We start from the raw sequence: 22,881 nt of genomic DNA on the forward strand, positions 1-22,881 counted from the left end.
CCAACAAGCTTCTACATGCTGCAGGGGGAGGGACTTTCTCATTCTAGAGGGCATCTGATTGGACAAAAATCTATATTTCATGATAAATAAATAAAAAATTAACGCAAAAGAGAAAGACTGCAATTAAAATCAGAACTAAAAATATCCTAAATGTTAATGATGTCAGTGTTAAGGAGTACACACATAAGGTACAGTCTCAAAACACAGACCAAATTCTATAAATTTTCTTTACTACTGCTCTATGACAGAGTGTGATTTTAGTATTATTTATCATTTATACTATTTATAGTATTTATTAATATTTTGAATTAGGTTTAATTTTTATATTTTCATTATTAATAATGTTTTGTCCTTTTGTCTTTTTGTATTACTTTTTTAAAGGGAACCTATTATGCAAAATTCACTTTTGAACAAATGTGTGTTGGCAGTGTGTGTACACAACTTCCCAATAATGGTAAAAATCCACCCACTGCTTTTATAAATCCCCATAAATCATAAGCCGTGTCTTAGAACAATCCATTTGCAGATTCCTGGCAAAGAGACATCACATTTCACAGGCTCCGCCCACCAGTGATGATGGGCACTGCCATATTAGCATAGACCCCGCCCTCAAAGAGCTTTAAAAGTCTTCCATAGCAGCATTCGAGTAAGAAATGTGTTCTAAATAAAGCTACTAAAGTTCATTCAGTCAAGAGCAGTAAGTGATTTTTTTGTTTATCTTTTGTTTTTTGAATCATATTTACAGCAGATATAGCAGCACTGTATATTACACTGCTCTCACTTAAATACACAGATCTAATATACACACAGGATTTCTGTACTTGCTGCATAAGAGCACTAGGGCTGTCAAAATTGCTAAAAAATTACGTTCGACTATTCCCTCGAAAAAACACAAATGTTCAAACTATTCGAACATCTGCTTGTGGATTTTGTCAATGTAAAATTAAGTCAATTAACGCGCATTAGTCAATAACACGACAAATTAATACAAATGGACATTACTTGAATAGGTAGTCTATTTAAGTTTAAACATATTTGACAACATATTACCTACACAAAAACAAGCAAATCAACTAATGGCCAAGACCGCAGTCCTTACGGTCTCTCGCCCTCACCCTCACGCCCTATGTATAACGGTTTAAATGAACAAACAAATTTTGAGTGGCAAGAGTTTTGTGCAAGCAATTTAAGGGTGCGACTGTTGTCCTAAATATAGCAGGCTTCATTTAGTGATTGAAACAATATTAATTGTAATTGAACTTTTACAGCATATTGAACACTCCGAACAAGGAGTGCTGTGGTAAACAAGGAACTTTTCCTTGACATGAAACGTTAAATATTTAAACCAGGGGAAGCAGTGCATTTATCCTTTATTCATGCAATATCTATTTAGTAGCCTAAACTTGAGTAATGTTTCTGTTTAATGTTAAACAAAATGAGGCACACAATTCCGAGAAATTACCTCATGTTGCTAGTGGTAAATGGTATGCTAACTGTATCTTACATAGCTTATACAATTTTACATCCTACCGACCAAAATCCAAAGTACATTCAGACATGTTTTTTTAGATTTTGGGGGGTTAAAATCGCTTTCTCTGCTGTGGTTGAGTTGGGTTCTGCACTTTCTGCCATCTTCTTTCAGCAGTGACGCTGTGCCAGACAGTGCGACTCCTCTCACCTATCCCTGAACCCTGAACCACTACTGTGGGTTTTTCCCCCCACATTTTTTCAAATATAAATTTTCACCTAATGAAATATAATAAGAGTAATAGGCTATTTCAAATATAAATGTTCATGATTCGGATCGCCAATGTCATGTGATTTCAGCAGTTTGGCAGTTTCACATGTGATCCAAACTACTGAAATCACGTGACATTGGCGATCCGAATCATCGATCGATTCACCGATTCATGGACGTTTAAATCTTTATTTGAGGTTTGAAAACAAACGCAGAAGAGAAGACAAAGCTGAATAAAGTCCTAGTTTTTGTTATTTTTGGACCAAAATGTATTTTCGATGCTTCAAGAGATTCTAATTAACTAACTGATGTCACATATGGTCTACTTTGAGGATGTTTTTATTCCCTTTCTGGACATGGACAGAATAGTGTGCATAGACTGCATATGCTATGGAACTAAAATATAAAATATCTTAAACTGTGTCTCAAGATGAACAGAGGTCTTACGGGTGTGAAACAGGTCACGCAGGTTGCACGCATGCACACAGGCACGCACGCACGCTCTGTGTCTTCGTAGTCTCTGCCGTGTTGTCACCCTTTACAGTTTATGTCAAGTGATTTCTAAGGTTTTGGCTTTCCTTAGGGTCTGTATAACCTGTTCTGAAATGGTTGTATTAAAGTTTATATATCATGATATATATCATTATTGCAAGAGGCTGCAATGTATATCGCAATATGGATTTTAGGCCAAAATGCCTAAACACCTGAGACTTATATTACATCTTGTAATAGGTGCCCTTTAAATATTTCATTGTAGATTTATTTTTTTATTTTAGTTTCAGCTTAGAAAATGTTAATCTTCAACTTAAAACAAAAAATGTTGTCTTGTCAACTAACTGTTATTTTATTTAATCTGTATTTTAATTAACAATTAACAGTCTCAGCTGTTTTAGTTAACAATAGCAACACTGTCAATGACCAGGCAAAATATTTAATGTGACCTGAATGGTTATCATCAAGAATTTTGAGCTCAATAATACTTGACATCAGAGTTGACCACAATGTAACAAATAACCCCCTTGTCTTAAAGCTAAGATTTAACATTTGTACGTGATTGCCTCAGTTGTTTTCATTTTGTAATTATTGTGCCAGACAGAATATCATATGGTTGTAAGGGCAGCTAATGTTTTTTCAGCAATTAAGAAGAATAAAGGTCGCCTGATGTTTATATTCTCACTATGAAACAAAAAGAGGAGTATGTTGTTTCTAAGTAATTATACTGTGGCTGCTGTTGACTCACTGTCTAGCGTACAACACAACAATAGTTTATATAGGGCAGATCTAAAAGATATTCTCTACTTGTCCACTTCACTTAAAGTGCCACAACTCTAACAATGGTCTATCTTTACACAAGGAGACATTATAATAGGTTCCAAATAATAAAGGTCTCTGTGCTTCACATCCATTTTCAGTTCCTCTGTTTTGTAGTGGAGCCGAATGACAAAATGTACTTCACTGTAACGCATTAGCAAATTAATTATTACATTATCAGGCATCATAGATATTTTGTAATGCTGGATTTGATCATGTGTTTATGGGGAAGAAGGGGACTTCTAAGGCAAGTGACACTGGAATCTGGTATGGCATCAGAAACTAAGAAACAGAAGAGGGAAGTTCTTATGAACTGGTCCGTGAGAATATTCAAGGCTGTGGAACTGCTTTAAATGGCATTCAACAAGACTGAAAAAAAAAGAAGCAGAATGCAGAACATTTTCCATGACATATTTCGGAACAAATATATGCCCTACTCTGGGAATAATTTAAGATGATGTGCTACTTATGAAAAACAAAAAGCAAAAAAACATTTGGTATGCAAATGAATGTTTGTTTTGTGCCAACTTTAGTAGTGTCAGGGTTCTAGTTTCATTGTGTTTTGGTTAAGTTTCCCCTGTTCTTGTTTTGCCTGTTTCTAGATCATTGATAGTCTCTATAGTTATTCATTAGTTTTACACCTGTTCTAGTTCTGTTGATTAACCTGCACTGTAAAAAAAGGCAAATTTTGAACTTTTGCAGTACAATCGACTTGGATGTTTAAGTTATTTCAACTTAAATTATGTTAAACTGACTTTAAAAAATGAGTTACATCTTGTATAACTAATAAAAACAAGTTTAACATTGCTTAACTTATTTTGATGAGTTAAAACAATGTAAAAACATATGTTGTCATAACTTATTGAACATATAATTTTTTACAGTGTGTGTGCTTTTAAGCCCTTAGTTTTCTCTGTTCATTGTTCGGTCTTGTTTATCTTAATGTGGTTGTGTTTTATTATTAGTACTCCTGCGTGTTGGTTTTGCTTATCAATAAAGTGTTTTTGTTGGATTCTCTTTTTTCGCCACAGCGTTACAAGTAGATAAATTGCAGGAGAAACACAGCCTGGAGTAATCTGCCTTGTTTAACTTCTTGGTCCCAATGTCAACTTTATATTTGCTTTCAGATCACTAACCACACAAATGCCCTGTGTTTGTCAGATGTGGCTTCATGTAGCACATTGTGCACTTTTATGCAACATCTACTGTACTTATAGGTTTTTATTGAACTAAATACTATTTAATATGACTGAAGCAGCCAGAATATACAAGTTTAGACAAACAAACAAATTCTAAAAAAAAACAAAAGTAATTTTTAAGTGTCAGATTAGGTAATTATTTAAGGTAACATGCACACAAAAAGTATTCTCATTGCTGAATAACATTCAGGTTGAGCCAAAGTAGTCTCATGGACTTTTTTTTAACAATGTCTTACCTTTCTGGGCCTTGAAAGCAGTAATAACATTGCTGTCTATGTGGGGTCAGAAAGCTCTCCGATTTCATCAAAAATATCTTTATTTTTGTTTCCGAAGATGAAGGAAGGTCTTGGGGGTTTGGAACGACATGAGGGCGAGTAATGACAGAATACATTTTTTTGGGTGAACTAACCCTTTAACTGCCTGGCAAATCTGATTATCTGCATACCCTACTATTCAAAAACTAGTTTTTTATGATTTAAAAAACAACAAAAACAAAAGTATCTTATGCTTACAGAGGTTGCATGTTTTCAATCAATAACACTTTTATTACACACAAAATATTATTACCATTTAAAATAACTGTTTTCTATTTTGATGTATTTTAAAATGCAATTTATTTCAGTGATGGTAAAGCTGAATATTCAGTGTCACACAATCCTTCAAAAATCCTTATAACATGTGCTCAAGAAACATTTCTTATTATTATCAATGAAGAAAACTTAATAAAAATGAAAATATTAAGTTATTCAGCTTAATATTTTTGTGGAAACAATCAAATTTTATCTTTTAGGATTTTTTTTAGTTGTTAGTTTTTATAACAGCATCTATTTGAAATATATATTTTTTTATAATTGGCTTTACTGTGACAATAAGTTTAATGTGTCCTTACTGAAGAAAGGTACTTTTTTTCCTAAATAAAAAAAATTGAATTACTATAAATGGCGCATTTTGAATTGTGTGTATACTGTGTGTATATTGTGTGCATATTTGTACACTGTGTATATAACATTTTCCTGACAGTCGTGGATGCGATTATATAGACGATGTACAAGTTGTGTGTGAAAATTACATTACACATGGTTGTGCATTACACTTGCACTTGTATGGTGGAGTGAGTGACGAAAGTGATTCGATTTCCTAAATACAACCCAACGAAATATCTCTGAATTCACAATTTGCATTTCAGTGTCACCAATTCAACACAATCCAGATATTATGCTGTCTACTCTAGGCATCAGTAAAAGTATCTCACAGAGCTCAGTTTAAAGCCACATATTTCTGCCTTTCAGCACAAATCCACCCAATGTGGAGATTATCTTTGTTGGCATTTGGAATCATGAGAGACCTTTACACACCCTGCCCTGACGTCAGAGCATGCTGTGTATAAACACAGATGTTCACACACTCATTCATTCATGTGTTTGACAATTAGAGTGCATATAAGCAAGCATTACAGACTGACACAATGACATATTCATAACTGAAGAAACAGTGCACTCATACACACGGACAAACAAGGCAGCTTAAAATAAAATACATTCTAAACAAATCTGTTTCAAATCAATATGGCAAAATGTCATCTGGGAGGCTTATTTTTTGGGGTTTGGCATTGAGCTAAAGCTGTGTGGTTATGTTTACCCAGACAATGTAAAGCAAGAACAGGTCTCAGGTGTGAAATTACAGTGGAGCTGAAAGTATCAAATGACATCACGATCACACGGAGCGTGTATAACGCTTGATCTGATGCATGGAGACTGAAGAAAAATGTACAACAGCTGTGAACAATTTGACTCTTATATAAACAAAGAGCTTAGTTTACTTACAAACACACTCACAAACTGCTTGAGCAACTGCAAATCATCGAAATGATCTCAAAAATAAGAAAGATAAGAAGTGCAAAAAAAGTGATACCACGGATAAAGATCAGTTTCAAAAGAAAATATATGCAACAGGAGATGACACCTGATCGCTGTGACAAGGGACAGAAATTCGTGACGTAGACAGTAAGAGAGATGGGCAAGTATTGACCCGTATTTAAAGTAGTACTTAGGCACGAAAATATGTAGATGTGGTGATCACGAAAGAGAGAGTGTAAGAGAGAGACAGTGTTTGAAAGCATGTGAACCACAGAGTCTGAAATGCAGCAGAGACAGAAAAAGAGGGCGTAGGTTCTAACCTTAAGGTGGAGGTGTGCAGCCTCTTCACCACCTCCTCACTGAAGTCAAAATGAACCCTGCCTCTGTGGCAGGGCGACCTGCGGATCATGGCCCTGAGACGCAGCGCTGAGCTGTTGAGCGTGCTCTAGTAGCGTCTCCCCTGCATGACTCCCCTAACACTTAGTGCCCTCCCACAGAGCTTAACTTCACCGCACAGCCACTTCCTTTTGAAGTCCAGCTGCGCTACCACTCAACTCAGCTCTCTACAAGAGAACACGGTCACAAATGAAACCCGGGGCGGAGCTTTAAACAAGGATTTGGAACGCCTGAACAAATGAGAAGTTTCTTTCCTAAAGGTCTGCTGTAGACACAAACAAAACAGCCTGATTTAATGAAGAACATTCCACATTCCAGAAGGGTCATTAACATGTTTTTTATTTTATTTTATCTCTTTCTAAATGCTTCAAACCATGTTTGGAATACATCTGAAGAGTTCAAATGGCTTGGGTCTCTCTGAAATAAAACACTATCCAGCTCAGCGGTGAACTGTAGTACGATTTATGAACTGTAATGACTGTTCAAAGCAACTTACATCAAAGCACACACACACACAAAAGCTGAATTGGTATGTAATGGCATGATTAAATTGCTAATGATTATTGCAAGGTTATAATTATTTAATCAACTGAAAAGCAAACAATGATGAGTATAATTGGCAGCCTAGAAATCTAGACGCACCCCAGCAGCAAATCTAATCTGCCGCGAGTGTCGTCTAGCAACTCGCAATACAGTTTTGACCGTGGAGATCCACTATTTGGCACGTTGTCGCTTGACGTCACCCATAAATTGGAGCGCGGCGCGACAGAAGTGTTGCACGGACAAGTGGATCTGCACCTTAAGCTGTAAAAACCAAACTCTGGTCAGGCCAATCACATCGTGTATAGAGTTGGTGGGTGGGGCTTAACATAATGACGGCAGAGTCAGTTGTGCTTGAGTGCTTCTAGTAAACACAGAAACGGACAAACGGCGGTCTTTCGAATCAGCGTTGACTGTGACTCTGGAAGACTTGGAGTTAAGCTTTTCTCTGAGAAAAGAACAAAGAACGGCACTGAAGTCATTCTTAAAAAGGGAAGATGTATTAGGAGTTTTGCCGACGGTATACGGCGAATGTTTAATCTATCAGCTAGCTCCGCTTCACCTTCGTTGCTCTGGTTGGTGTAGCGCTATCCTATCACGTGCAGAGGGAGTTTGAAAGACAACCGTTTATCCCGCCCCTCGGATTGAGCCCTGTCGATGGTGAGTTTCCAGACCAAACATCTTGATGTGGGTCTGGCTTGTCAGGCTATACAATTGGTATACACTGTAAAGATTTTGGAGGTCAGATCTCAAAATTGTATGTTGACTTCCTGCATTGAAAATATTCAGTTTCAGCTTTTTTAATGTGTTATGACTTCCAAAGTCTTTTTACAGCGTATCAGCCATAGCAGTTATATTACAAATATATATATATATATATATATATATATATATATATATATATATATATATATATATATATATATATATGTGTGTGTGTGTGTATTCGTTTATCAGCAACTGGTCAATGTTGTCAAAATTGTTTCCTCTTGTTTTACAAATGATCTTTGCCCACTTCATTTTTAAAACCACCAATACATACACTGTAAAAACAAAATCATGCCTCTAATGTAAAATTGTCTATAGTGACTGATCACATCTATATTTTTAAGTTGGCCGTACTGAATTTCTGTGTATTAAATTGCAAAATTCAATTTGGCCAACTGAAAAATTTAGATGTGATCAGTCACTAGAAAATATTCAATTGGAGTGATGTTTTTTTTTTTTTTTTTTACAGTGTAATAATACTACTAATACTAATAAACATAATAATACGAATACGAATGTTAAATGTAATTTTTACATGCAATTTTATACTGTACATTGTAAGGTGCTGCCTAAATTCACTAAATTATTCAGACTTTAATATATATTTCTCTAATATATGGTATGTTTTGTTCATGATGTGCCTGTTGTAAGACAGCTAAAAGACTCAATGAGTTTTAGACACAAAAGGGTAAGGGTGTTTGTAGTTTGTGGTAAAAGTGTTTCCTGTGTAATTGGTTACTGAGTTCACTTTTACTGAGCATGCAAACTTCAGACCAAGTAATACTGCAAAACATGCAGTTTTTCAGTGTGTGTGTGTGTGTGTTGGTTGAATTTTGCCAAGAGATCAATCTGTGACGCTGAGATCCTCCATTGGTCAAAAGTCTTTGTTCTATTTGAATTACCAGGTTAGAGGTTATCAGATTTGAACTTTGGTGTATGCAGTGGAAGACAAAACTGCACAAGCTCGCAATTCCAGTCTTGCATTTCATTCACATGCCTATAAATGCAAATGAATAAAGCACCAAGTAGGGCGATGGGCCATGGCTTTCTTTTTACTTTTACTTTTTTTTTTACAAGCATGTGGAACATCTAGTTCATTAAGTTTTGTAGCACATAGTAGGCACTAAATTTTAGAGAATAAAATGTGTTCTTTCCCAAACATTCCTCCTCGTACGAGTCTCCTCTTTTACGAGTCGCTGTTGTTTGATGTGTGATGATGTGGTGGGTGGATTAAAGAGAGTTCACAGAAAATCACTTTAGTCATCATAAAAAATCCCTTAAAGATCACAGATCTGTTGTCACAGTGTACTGCTAAGATTCTCACTTGCCCATGATTGGAAATAATGCTGTGAAGAGACACATGAAGTTGACACAAGACAAAATTCAGGGTGTGAAGTCTGAGTTGACAACAGAGAAGAGAATGGCAGTGCATGGTAAGATCTGTCTGCTGTACAGCTGATGATGACAGGAAAAGAAAGAATGAGTCGAACAGGCTGGTGTGAATGCAGAGCATGACTCAGTGTGAAATAATGTCACAATGCTGCCTGTCATAACGAAACAGTCAAACAATATTCGTCAAAATCTGTCCTATCTAAACATGTAAGAACCAAATAGGTTCAAAATTCCTGATACACTTCATTCACTAAACTAGCCCCAGGAGCCATGATTATCCCTGTAATTAAAAGAGTGAAAAATGATTCACTGAAACAAACTTGCTTCGTGTGTAACTTGGACTTGTCACGGCACATATTGTTGCCCTATTGTTGGTTTTATTGCTTTTGTAGCTTTCCTTATTTATAAGTCGCTTTGGATAAAAGCATCTGATAAACCACTAAATGTAAATGTAAATCCTGCAAAGGGACATGGATGTTAAGGGCGTATGGGTTTGTACTGTGCAGAAACCTATAGAATGTGGTGGTACAAACATTTAAGACCACAGTACACCTTACTGGCCACAAGATAGCAGCCTTTTACAAATAATTAAAAAAAAAAATCAAGCCACAGCTACAATTTAAGCTTGTTAGTTTAACCAAATTTAGGAGAAAGATATGATGAGTGACTACACATATTTTAATGAATTAATCTATTAAAACTGAGCTAAAAAATAAAAGGATGACTCAAAATATGAGTGATATTTTATGACCTCTGACTTTTTTTATTTGGTAATTTCATAATTTATACTTCTATTTTACTAGAATTTCTAAAATATTTGGAAATGTCCATGCTTTGAAATTTTTTGATGTAACTTATTTAAAAAAACAAAAAACAAAGCAAAAATAAATGTAGAATGACAAATATATGAAATGGGCATTGTATTTACTGTAATCATTTACACACAAAAAAGTAACCAAATATTATTTCCCAAAATTAAGAACATATCAAGAAGACCATATCATTAACATATTTAATTTAACTTAAAGCTACACTATGTCATTTTTCCATCTGCTAGAGGGCACCTATTCAAAACAAATGCGTAGTTTGATGATGCCAAGTTTGAGCTCAGAATCTTGGGACATGTGGTCTTCACCTCACAGCCGGTGGAAAAGAATCGGGATAGGACTCGGGCAGAAATCATACTCATGGATGTGATTATTAACGTTACTGTAGTATGAAGCAGAGCAGGACCGAATGTTGAAAGAGCTGAGCACGGTCGCTGGAGCAATTGTTAAGCAAACACACGCCTCATGAGCAGCGGGACTTTTATTATGACGGGACACAGTCGCCGCCGCCATTTCCACTTTTCCGGTCATTAATGAGGTAACGCAGCTCTGTTTATCATATTAGATACATTTAAGTGTGTTTAAAATGATGTTATGACATTACTCTGTGCGCTCGCTCAGCGGCTGCTGTGACACTTGTTGCACACTGCAAGAGTAAAGCGTTTTTGCCAAATAAAACCGGAAACTGAGGGTAATGAATATGACACAGACGTCCCGGTTCTTTGGTTAAAATAGCAATTTTCTCACAATTTACAAATAGTTGGAAACATTTGGGATATTGTAAGAACTCAACTGAACAAAATATATAACACTGGCTTGATGGTTTTTGGATATTTTACTGCAAAAATCCTACATAGTGCACCTTTAAGAAAATCCCACTTTCCGTAGTTCTCACACATTAAATGATTAGCTTGTGGACTTGTTCATTGTACTGATAATTAAGTTAATTAATTAAATATCAATAAGTTAATTACAAATGTATTGTTACTCAAAAATAACAATGTAATCCGTTAAAAAAGAAGTAAAATAAAAAAAAAACTTAAAAAAAAAAAAACACTAAAATGCTGATTTTTTGGACACTCATCTCTGGCAGTGTGAACAGCAGTAGATTGACTAACCATCTAACAGGTTGAGGAGAATCGAAACAGTCCGGAATCATTAAGCACACTTCACTTACTTGGTTACTTTGAGTCGTTACTTACATCTAACCTTCATACTTGACACCCTGACACCCGAGCAGCACTGACACGCAGGAGACTAAAAGAGGACCGCAGCACAGCAGCTCTCAGTTCTAATGTCAAGGGGATTTTTTTTTTTTTTCTGACGGTGCCTGGGTTTGATTGGAGATTGACTTAGAGGCGCATAGGTAACCTGATTACAAATTATCCTTGATTATAATTTTCAACTCGAGTACACTACAAGAACAATTGAGGAAAATTTCTGAAAACATGAATTAGGGTGTGAAAAATATTGGAATAGATTTTTTATTTGGAAAATGTTTTATAATATATAGTAACTCAGTACTGTCACAAATTGATAATTTAATTTATCAGCCTTAAAAATCGACAGCAAATCATGTCAAAGTATATTATGTGCATTTTGATCAACTATTTTTGTGAGCCTCAAACTGATGTCTGACAGTCTGATGTATCAAATCATTCATTACTGATGCATGAAAGACATACAGACCTGAATTAATATTCTAAGCTCTCCACTTACAAAGCAGTGAGAAAGCAAAACTGATTGGGAATCCTTCTGACCAATTTATAAATTATTTGGGGGACATGGTTGCTTTTTGGACTATTGTGCCCAAATTCTATCATTTGCCTCTATCCCAGTATATTGAACAATGCGACATACATTCACGTCACACGTTACTGGTAGAGTTATACTCACGGAACACTATAGTTATTTTCATGCGTTTTAAAGACTTGCTGGTTAAACATTTAATTTGGTGCTTATGCACTGTTTTAACATGCGCTTCTCCGAGCGCGCGCACTAAACGACTGTCAAACATGTGATTACTGGACTAAGTCTTACTGCGCGAATACTGTCAAATGCACACAAGGTTTATATAAACACAGTCGGTTATGTCTAAAAGTGAAAGTAAAATCGGCATATGTCAGTATATTAGATGCACGCAGCAGCGCAGCCTATAGTGAGCACGCTGTCCTTAAAGGGACAGTTCACATCTAAACTTAAGTCATTATTTACTCATTCTAATATTGTTCGAAATCTGTATTAATTTCTGAGAGTTTTCATTTCTGAGTGAACTATCCCTTTAATGTTAATACAAAAAGACAAAGAAAAAATCACTCACTGCTTTGGACTGAAAAACTAATACAGTGGCTAAGAATCATTGTATATTTTATAGTGAAGTCTATGTAGTGTTTTACTTTTACATTTATTCATTCAATTTTACACTTAAATGCTGCTGTACAGCTCTGAGCAGCCACTGTAAATCTTTATATATATTTATTTTATATTATACAATACACTAGGAATATGTGCATGTTTTTTTAAGTAAAGATTTAAGTTTAAGTAAGGTTTTTCAATTATTTTAAGTAAAATAAAGAAAGAATATTGCAATAAAAAATGGACTTTTTTTCACCTTAACCTCTGTTCCTGTCGCTTAAAAAAAGAATATCAAATATCTGATGTGACAAGCCATCAGAACCGAATCGAACAGAAAACCGTGGTTAAAAACCGAGGTATGTATTAAACTGTATTGTTGCATCCCTAATGACCAGGAATATTACTGATATCTTAAAAACATATGTAACCATATATTTGAAAGCCGATAATACTGACAGATTAATCTAAATCTAAATTTGTATATACTTTTTGATAGCCTGATTACAAAAACAAAAGTCTCACCATTAAAATCCATTCAGCACACAATTATAATTTTATCATTATAATGTTATGTACATGCTTGCACTTAACTGTATTTTCCTTTTTTGAGGTGATTTGAATTATAATTCAAGCAATTAAAAATCATCATGCCAAGCAGTGGCAATCTGAAGTGTCTCATTTGAAGGAAATAATACATTATCTATTGGCTAATTTGGCTTAAAAGATATCAGTCAAATTTTCTTGTCAAGCCGATAATGATAACATTAAAGATAAATTGGCCTATATGATGGCTGATATATCATGCATACCTAATAACTTAATGAATATGAAAGCCATTACAGTTATTGCATAAAAACGACAGAATTAGACTCACTAATTTGCTTTTACAAAACATAAATTAACTGTAAATTATGAACAAAATCTGTGTACGCACTTATCAGTAAAATACATAAGATGACAAAGAACAACAATATTTCTCGTTAGTGTCTTAAATCGTTCTCTTAGTATAACTCTTAATAATTAATAAGAGCTCACAGAGGAGCATTACATAACTATTTTACAATCCACTCTGGAAACACCAGCACATCATTGTCATTACTGTCTTAATGTGTTCAAAATCACTGAATCATTGCATAACATCACACACCTGTCACTAGGATATACTTCACTGATTCATGTGACAAACTCACTCTCTTGCTTCTAATCAAAGAGCACAGACCTCTGTTTACCTGCCCTGTCTAATTCAATCTAACACGTCCAAGAGGAACTTCATGCATCTCTTTGATTCCTTTGCAGATGTGATGTTCTCTGACAGGTGTGAGAGAGAGGACAGCCAAGGAGAAAGAGAGAAAAAAGGAACAGTTAAAGGGATAGTTCACCCATAAATGAAAGCTCATGTCGCTCTTGTGTCGTCACAACGACCTGTATGACTTTCTTTTTTCAGTGGAACACAAAAGATTATATCATGAAGCATGCTGGTAACAGTTTCGCTTCCCTTTGACTTATATGAACAAAAAATACAATGGAAGTCAATGGGAACTGAAACTGAACTGAACTGAAACTACCATACTGTTGTTTGCTAAAAACATTCTTCAAAATATATATATTTTTGTGCTCAGCTGAAGAGAGAAATACATACAGGGTTGGAATGACACAAGGACTTGATAATTGCATGAAGCACAAAGTGAAATTAATTAAATTGTACTTCATAAGAATAAGAGCACACTCAGCAAAATAATGGTTAATAAATAAATACTGACCGAATAAAAATTTTTGGGTGAACTATTGCTTTAAAGTGAACGAAGCAAAGTGCAGAAGGCAAAAAAGTCATAAAGGATATAAGGAAAGGGAAAGGGTGAGAAGGAACTGTTGGAAATGAATGTGAGAGGGTGAAGGGGAGATGAAGGGACAGAGTTTGGGGTGATCTCACCAGATGGGCACAGGTAGGGAAATGGAGAGGTGAATGGTGAGAAGGCAAAAGGACCTGAACCCCACTGTGAAGCTGACAGGCAAGCGGACCCAATCTACACGAGATCACTGCTCGCTCCGTACAAGCTTATCTGACTCGCAAAAACACTCACAAAAATGACTTGTTGAATTTACTTTAAAAATATGTGTCAAGTGGTTGCACACAACTATATTGAGCATTTTTTACAAATAAAAACTTAGTTTATGAACAAAAGGAATTCAAGCGGACACAATTTGTTGGAGTAAATACAAACCATTTGCATTTGTCACTGTTACATAATATTTATAAGTGCCATTTACTTAAAGGGGGGGGTGAAACACTCAGTTTCAGTCAATCTCATGTCAATCTTGAGTACCTATAGAGTAGTACTGCATCCTTCATATATCCGAAAAGTCTTTAGTTTTATTATATTTATAAAAGAAATATAGGCTGTACTGAGTCTTTCCGGAAAAACCGAGCGCCTGGAGGTGTATCGAGTGGGCGGAGCTAAAGAATGACGAGCACACCCAAAGCGTCCTCAAGCGTGGAGAAACCCAAGTATGCTATCGACCCATGTATGCTATCGATCGAATTCAGCTAATACGTGATCCAGAATCAGGCTGAAATAAATTGAACAGGAGAAACAGCAACAGCAGGACGTCCGTCTCTGTGGTATGTACTGTATTTAGTGTCCTGTCAACATTTGCGCGTGTTTACTCGCAGTTTATGAGGACATGATTCGGTTTATGGACTATTGTATGCGACTAAAACTTAACAGTAGCAAGCAAAACGGTTTTGAACATCAGACTAGTGTAACGTTATATAGAACAACAATGGAGTAACGTTAGCGCATTTGAATGACGAAGCACGCGGTCGTGTTGTTTACTGATGTTTACTCACGCAACGATAAGCAACAGCACAGATATTTGAAGCAGTTTTACTCACCGGCTGCTTCCAAAGCAGGACCGAACCTTTATCGCTGGGACCGCTCCGTCAAAAACACACTTCTTTGGTATGATTTGGTAAAGTCCTGTGACAGCATTGACCATGGAAATACGCAATGTTGTGAAGCTTCCCGTCATTTCTGCATTCAAATCGGTTCAAATGCAGCGCTGCCTTCCTGGAATGCTGTGCTGAAGCGTTGATATCACCCATAGGAATAAAGTGGAGCGGTAGCGCGGCGTGTTATAAGTGTTCACGGACAAGTGGATCTGCATCTGAGCGAGTGTTTATGGGCATGCATTTCCTCTCTCGCTCTAGTCACGCGCGCGCGCACCCTACCGGGAGAAGAGCCCGTACGGCCCATACAAGGACCTTCCGCTCTATTAACGTCAAACCGAGCCATACTCGAAAAAAAAACTCTCCGAAACTTGTGAGAAACCGGAAGGAGTATTTTTGACAAATAAATACTCTATCAAACGTCCAACATTAGTTATTGAAACTTTGTCTACGTTTAGAATGGGAATTCAAGTCTTTAACAGTGTAAAAAGCTCAGTATGCATGAACCAGCATCCCCCCCCCCCCATGATATTATGTTAAATTTATAAAAGTTTATTATGTAAGGTGAACACATTTATCAATTTAATTTGCCTTTAAAACTTGAGAGCATATTTTTAGAAATAAAATGCAAACATAATTTGGACAAACTAAAAAAATGCATTGAGAGCAGGAATTCCATCCAATGAATTTGTATATAAGTTGCACAGCCTAAAAACAGGCACCACTCTTTTGCATAATGGTAACAACAAAATTACAGAAACTCCTTAATGTCCTACATAACTGAACATTAAACACTAACTAACAACATCTTTCCCTTTACTGAAAAACACATAAAAAACTTTAATCCATACATTTTCTCTCCTAGCGCAGTCCCTTGCAAAGCATGCAGGGAACTACAGATCCACTGCCCAGTTAGTTATGTCAGCACAAATATGTCATGTAGTTTTAACGCAAATTAATTAAGTAAACTTCAGTTTTAAATATATTAGGCTGATTGAACACCAACATATCTAATTTCGACACAACTTAATTTAATTAAGTAAACTAAACATAATTTAAATTTGTCTTATCTATGAAAGGCCTGAATCATTTTTTTGAGTGAACACAGGAAAGCAATTATGTTTCAGCTACTAGGATAACAGCCTGCTGATCACAAAAATAACACATAACTGCTTCTCATCAGGTGTCCACATCTTAATGCCTAATGTATTCCATAATTGAGCAAATAGACTGTATTAAAGCACTGAGATTAGATTCATCTGTAATGCAGTTCAAATCTCACTTAGGTAAGAGGTGAGATGTAGAAGTGGAGATCGAGCGATTTGGAGCTGTGAATTACATTTCAGGTCGATTTCAATGTGGCTGAACTGGGAATGAGAATGTTTCAAACGTCAATGGACAGGCAATGAGTTAAATATGAAAGGGATAATAAGCCCTGACCGTATTCAAGGCTTGTACCACTCGGAGTGTGCATGTGCGTGTGTGTGTGTACATGTTTTTCTAGCCTGGTGGGGACTTCCACCTGAATGCACAGTGTCACTGTGGGGACCTAAATGGAGGTCCCCATGGGTACAACAGCTTATAAATAATACAGAATGAGTTCTTTTGAAAATGTAAAAATGCAGAAAGTTTTGTGTGATAGGTAGGTTTAGGGGTAGGGATATAATATATGGTTTGTACAGTGTAAAAACCATGAGAGTCCCCAGAAAGTTAGTGAAACAGAGTATGTGCTGTTTTTGTGAATGTGTATAATGTGTATAATGACATGGGTATGTGTTTGTGTGTTCAGATATATAACATTGTGGGGACCAAATGTCCCTGCAAGGATAGTAAAACCTCAAATCACCTGACACATGATGATTTAATTAATGGATTGAGTAGATAAACATACTAAAATTATGTTTTTCTTTTTTTGAAAATAAAAAAACGAAGAAAGTTTTATGTGATGGGTAGGTTTAAGGGTAGGGTTGTAAATGGATAGCATATGCAGTTTGTAAAGTATAAAACCATTACGTCTATGGATAGTCCCCAGGAAGATAGCAAAACAGAGTATGTGCTGTTTTTGTAAAATATCAGGACAGATGTGTTTAATGACATGGGTATGACATATGTATTACAAGGTGAGGGTGAAATATGAGAACATTGGCCATGTCTCCACTTTTCAAAAGGCTTATAAATCATACAGGATGAGTAAAAGTAAAAAGTAAAAATAAAATGCCATGAAAATAAAATAAAAAAGTCAATAACATATATGCCATATATTAATTTATATTTAAAATAACTTATTTTATATATTTTTATTTAAAATATATTTTATTCACATATAAAATACAAGCAATGAACAACCTTGACATTCTTAAAGCATGGCCCTAAGCTGCCCACCATAGCTTTAATAAAGATACTTTTAGATGGTATTTTACTTCTAGGATACTTTTACTATGGCATATACACTTTGCCATATATGTAAATCTGAGCGTAAAACATACTAATTTCTAAACACAAAAATCATGTAGGCTAGTTTAATCCACAAGATCATCACTACTTTCTGGATGTATGTTGACATAACAATAACATGGGTTTTTTTCTATATGACACTTGTATTGCAACATTAGAAGGGACAGAGCTGTTGTTGGACATGATATGCTCAGAGCAGAGTATTCCATGACCCTGTTGCAAAGCATGCTGTAAGCTGATATGCTGTACAGGCATGACAGCTGTCTTCTGTGTGCCCATGTGTAGCCTTCACAAATGAGTTGGTGGGGAGCACGTTCATCTAATCCCTTCAATCACAATGCAGGCATACAAGTGACAGTCTATTGCACTTCTATGGCAATTGTTCTCTAACTCTACAAAATGTACACCATTTTGTAGTTTCTTTCATGCTCATACACTTTAAGAAGTTTTCTCTTTTGGATCTGATATAACATTTTTTTGTAAAACTGCACAAAACTGAGCTGAACTGACATAATTAACATCCATTAATTAAACACTAAAGGCGTGTTTAAAAGATTACACGCTCATGATTTAAAATCATGTGCACTCACTTATGACTCTGGCTCACTAAAAGCTGTTTTATTTTTCCGGAGAGGATCGCCTCATGGGGGTGGCCATTTTGAGATCACATGACAAGCTAAAGACTACACAAACTAGCTGGGTAAAACCTATATTGTTGGACACTTACACTCGCTAAATAATGACAGAATGTCAATAACACATTTCTAAGACGACAGCGCGGACACCTTTTGTTTTTGCAAGGTGCAACATCATGCCACTAGGTGTCAGTATAACATCCAAATCCGACTCCTGTATCAGCCAGCAAACCAAAACGGAATTTATTGAGTGCACCTTCAGTCATTTCTTTCAAGGAATGACTGTAGAAACACCAGCCATTTGCTTCTGTGTAGGTCAGAGAGGACAAAAAGTATATACTGCTATATTATACTGAATATATTAAAGTTTGAATAATCTATAAATCAACCACTACGGCTTTTCCATTGAGCCTGGGTATCAACGAGAGGGAGCGATAATGACAAGCTGAGAGACAGTGAATGGTAGAGAGTGGCAAAAGGTCAGATGTTTTCAAGAGCAAAATAGCTGATTTTCTGAGAAATTCACTCTCTTTTTTAAGTCATACTGGAGAAAAAATATTTTCTCAGCAGCATTCTCCCGCCAGACCAAGAACTGGATGAATAAAATGAAACCCCATTCACCTGGATTTTAGTCTGCAGGCACTTTCAAGTTATATGGTGAAATGCAGCCTTTCAAACTCCTTAAAAGTCTGCAATACAATTCAAACATAAAAGCTTTGAATCAATGGATAGGCTAAGCTTAAAACTGTAACAATTTGTACCATTATCCTCTTAAAACACAATGCAACTGTATGTGTATGCAACAACCTCCTGTCTAGATGAGTTTGATTTGCCATAAACAACAAGTTATGCAAGCTAAATCAATTAATCCAAACTAACAAACAGGTCTTTTCTGTTGTTACAACCACATTCATGCTTACCAGACCCAAGAGTGGCGACGGTATGCGAAGGTGCCCAGACTAACACAGGACTTTAGAAAGCTGTTGTTCTCTCGCAGGTTAAAATCCGTCATATTTAAATTCCAGACAGATTCAGAAGTTGTCCAGTGGAAGCTCTTTAAACTCTAAACTCATCCTTCCACCAGTTAAAAGTGCTGGAGGGACTCAGGGCAGTGGAGAGAGGGTTACTGTATCTGTTAGTCAGAGTCTCTGGTTGCATTGTCAGTCAGTCACGCTTCTACCTCCTCAGGGGGTCGAGTATCATAGGTCTGCTCACACCTAGCAGAAACTGTTTCTCTTGTGTGTACCGCAGCTCTATACTTTCAGAAACAGGAAGACGGTGGCCTCTGCTCAGCAGTAAACAAGAAGATCCGGAGTGTGGGGGCAATCACACAGTCAGTAAGACTGTTTCCAGTCGCATAGAGAGACAAAAGACATGTACCTATTTTTCTTGCACAGTTTAAATGTTACTGTGATGGATTTCATCAACAAGTAGACTGTACACGTGGTAACAGTCTAGAAAATGGAAACCAGACGCCCAGCTGATCTCTGTGGTGATGGCAGTCTCAGAGGATTTATGCTTTATCCAAAATCCATTATAGTTGTATCTTTCTGTCCTAAAGGAGAGAGATTAGCAGATGATCCCTTTATTTGGTATCTCTCTGGCCCTGACTGGCTATTTCAGTTCTATATTTAGGACTATTTTTGCAGTTGCTTTATTGTAGCTTTATTTAGATTCTGAATATATATATATATATATATATATATATATATATATATATATATATATATATATATATATATATATATATATATATATATATATATATATATTATACAAAGTAATACAAAGCTACAGTTTAAGTGAACTACACTACGGTTTAATAGTTTGAGGTCAGTAAAAAAAAAAAAGGATGCAAGGGATAATTACAATTATCTTTTTAGTAGGTTTCCTTATAATGTTCTGGATCCCATCCTTTGCACCTAAAACCACTTCAACTCTTCTGGGAAGACTTTCCACAAGGTTTAGGAGTGTGTTTATGGGATTTTTTGACCATTCTTTTTAGAAGCACATTTGTGAGGTCAAGCACTGATTTTGGAATAAAAGGCCTGGCAGGCCACAGTCTCCACTCTAATTCATCCCAAAAGTGTTCTATTGGGTTAAGGTCAGGACTCTGTTCAGGCCAGTCAAGTTCCTCCACACCAAACTCGCTCATTCATGTCTTTATGGACCTTGATTTGTGCACTGGTGTAGACATGTTGGAACAGGAAGGGGCCATCCTCAAACTGTTCCCACAAAGTTGGGAGCATGAATTTGTCCAAAATGTATTGGTATGCTGAAGCATTAAGAGTTCCTTTCGCTGGAACTAAGGACCCAAGCCCAACCCGTGAAAAACACCCCCACACCATAATCTCCCTCCACCAAAATTTACACTTGGCACAATGAAGTCAGCCAAGTATCGTTCTCTGCAAAACCCTGACTCATACATCAGATTACCAGACAGAAAAGTGTGATTCATCACTCCAGAGAACGTCTCTTATGCTCTAGAGTCCAGTGGCAGTGTGTTTTACAACACTGTATCGTATCCAACACTTTTCATTACACTTGGTGATGTAAGGCATGGATGCAGCTGCTCAGCCATGGAAACCCATTCCATGAAACTCTCTACGCACTGTTCTTGAGCTAATCTGAAGGTCACACAAATGTTGGGGGTCTGTAGCTATTGACTCTGCAGAAAGTTGGCAATTTGTGTGCACTGTGCGCCTCATCATGTGCTGACCCCTCTCTGTGATTTTACGTGGTCTACCACTTTGTGGTTGAGCTTCTGTTGTTCTCAATTGCTTCCACTTTGTTATAATACCACTAACAGCTGACTGTGGAATATTTAGTATTGAGGACATTTCACGAATGGACTTTGTAGAAGCAGTCAGCATACCTAGGTGCTTGATTTTATATTCATTTGGCCATGGAAGTGATTGAAACACCTAAATTTAATAATTTGGAGGGGTGTCTCAATACTTGCAATAGTATATAGGCCTATACGCTAGACTGCCTTCCGTATTCAACTGCAAGTATAACGCCTCTGTCAGTTCAAAATTGCTTACACTACAATCTTATATCATATGTTGCGCCAGTTATGCTTTTTCTGTAAGTTGAATATGGAGGTGGTCGGGCAGAACCTAGATATCTTACTTCATAAAGTTTTAAATATGGATATCTTTCTTACAAAAACCCATTGATTCGCTTACAAGGGCCTGTATAAAACTATCTCTAAAATTCATTACTCCTTAAAGGGATAGTTCACTTTGAAATTAAATTTTGATATGTTTTAGCTTACCTCATGGGCATCCGAGATGTAGGAGTATTTGTTTCCTCAGTAGTTTCCATTTTGATCATTTTAGGTCAAACCGTTCTTGTCTGTGCCTCAAATTATGCAGGTCTATGGTCACCACCTCAAAGAGCATACACAGAGAAGTCCAAATTAAACAATCCCCCATCGTAAGTACACACTGATGGCCTAAGACACGAAACGAGTGGTTTGTATGAGAAAACGAACACTATTTATATCGTTTTTACCTCTTGTACACCACAGGAAACACGCACGCACGCGCGCCCTCGGATCAGTCGGACGCAGTGGTGTACAAGAGGTAAAAACGATATAAATACTGTTCGTTTTCTCACACAAACTGCTCGTTTCGTGTCTTAGGCCATCAGTGTGTACTTACGATGGGGGATTCTTTAATTTGGACTTCTCTGTGTATGCTCTTTGAGGTGGTGACCATAGACCTGCAATACACTGATATGAACAGTGAATATTATTTAATTTTTTTTATGATATGTAACAGTATTACATTGGAAACATATTCTTAATAACTGTTTAAATATTTACTCCTTGTGATTCAGAAGTTGACCCAAATGGAAAACAATTGCCCATTACAAAGATATAATTGCCTTCCAATAGCCTATGAATTGATCTGTGAATTATTATCAGTGGCATAATTTCAAGTTGTCAATCTTAAGAACAGTCGTGAAAACAAAACAGCATTATGTTAGACATAAAAGTGAAACAAATACATAAAATAAAAAAATATATAAAACAATCAGAAGTATTTCCAAATCCACATAACCATCGTATACCCTAGCCTGCGATTTTATATATCGCAGGCTAGGGTATACGATGGTTATGTGGATTTGGAAATACTTCTGATTGTTTTATATATTTTTTATATATATTATATATTTTATATACGATTTTGTATACCCTAGCCTGTGATTTATATATATATATATATATATATATATATATATATAGGTTGAATTAATCCACTTCGAGAGTTGTCATTACTGAACAATTTCCAGCTAGATAACTATTCCTGTCCTAATCACACAAATGGACATCTACATAATGTTAGCTGCCATAATCATTTTAAATCACACACCCCAGCAGCGTTAGCTAGATATTTTACATCGTTAATGGTAGATTTAAGACTACTGATAGGAATTTGAGACCAGAACACAGCTAA

General features: G+C 36.1%; 1 protein-coding gene across 4 annotated transcripts in view; it reads right to left on the reverse strand.

Moving 5' to 3' along the window:
- Positions 1-22,881, reverse strand: part of pde4ba (phosphodiesterase 4B, cAMP-specific a) — a 198,531-nt gene that overhangs the window by 46,043 nt on the left and 129,607 nt on the right. The window contains exon 1 of one of the 4 annotated variants that reach the window (XM_067459786.1): positions 19,339-19,445. The exons of 2 other annotated variants lie outside the window; for them this stretch is intronic. In XM_067459786.1, the coding sequence (XP_067315887.1) occupies positions 19,339-19,430 (92 nt within the window). In that variant the 5' untranslated portion in view covers positions 19,431-19,445. Of the gene's footprint in view, positions 1-6,424; positions 6,584-19,338; positions 19,446-22,881 lie in introns of those variants that run through there. One more of the 4 variants, XM_067459788.1, reaches the window with a different exon arrangement.

This window comes from Pseudorasbora parva, chromosome 12 (genome assembly GCF_024679245.1).
Source record: "Pseudorasbora parva isolate DD20220531a chromosome 12, ASM2467924v1, whole genome shotgun sequence".
NCBI classification, from domain to species: domain Eukaryota; kingdom Metazoa; phylum Chordata; class Actinopteri; order Cypriniformes; family Gobionidae; genus Pseudorasbora; species Pseudorasbora parva.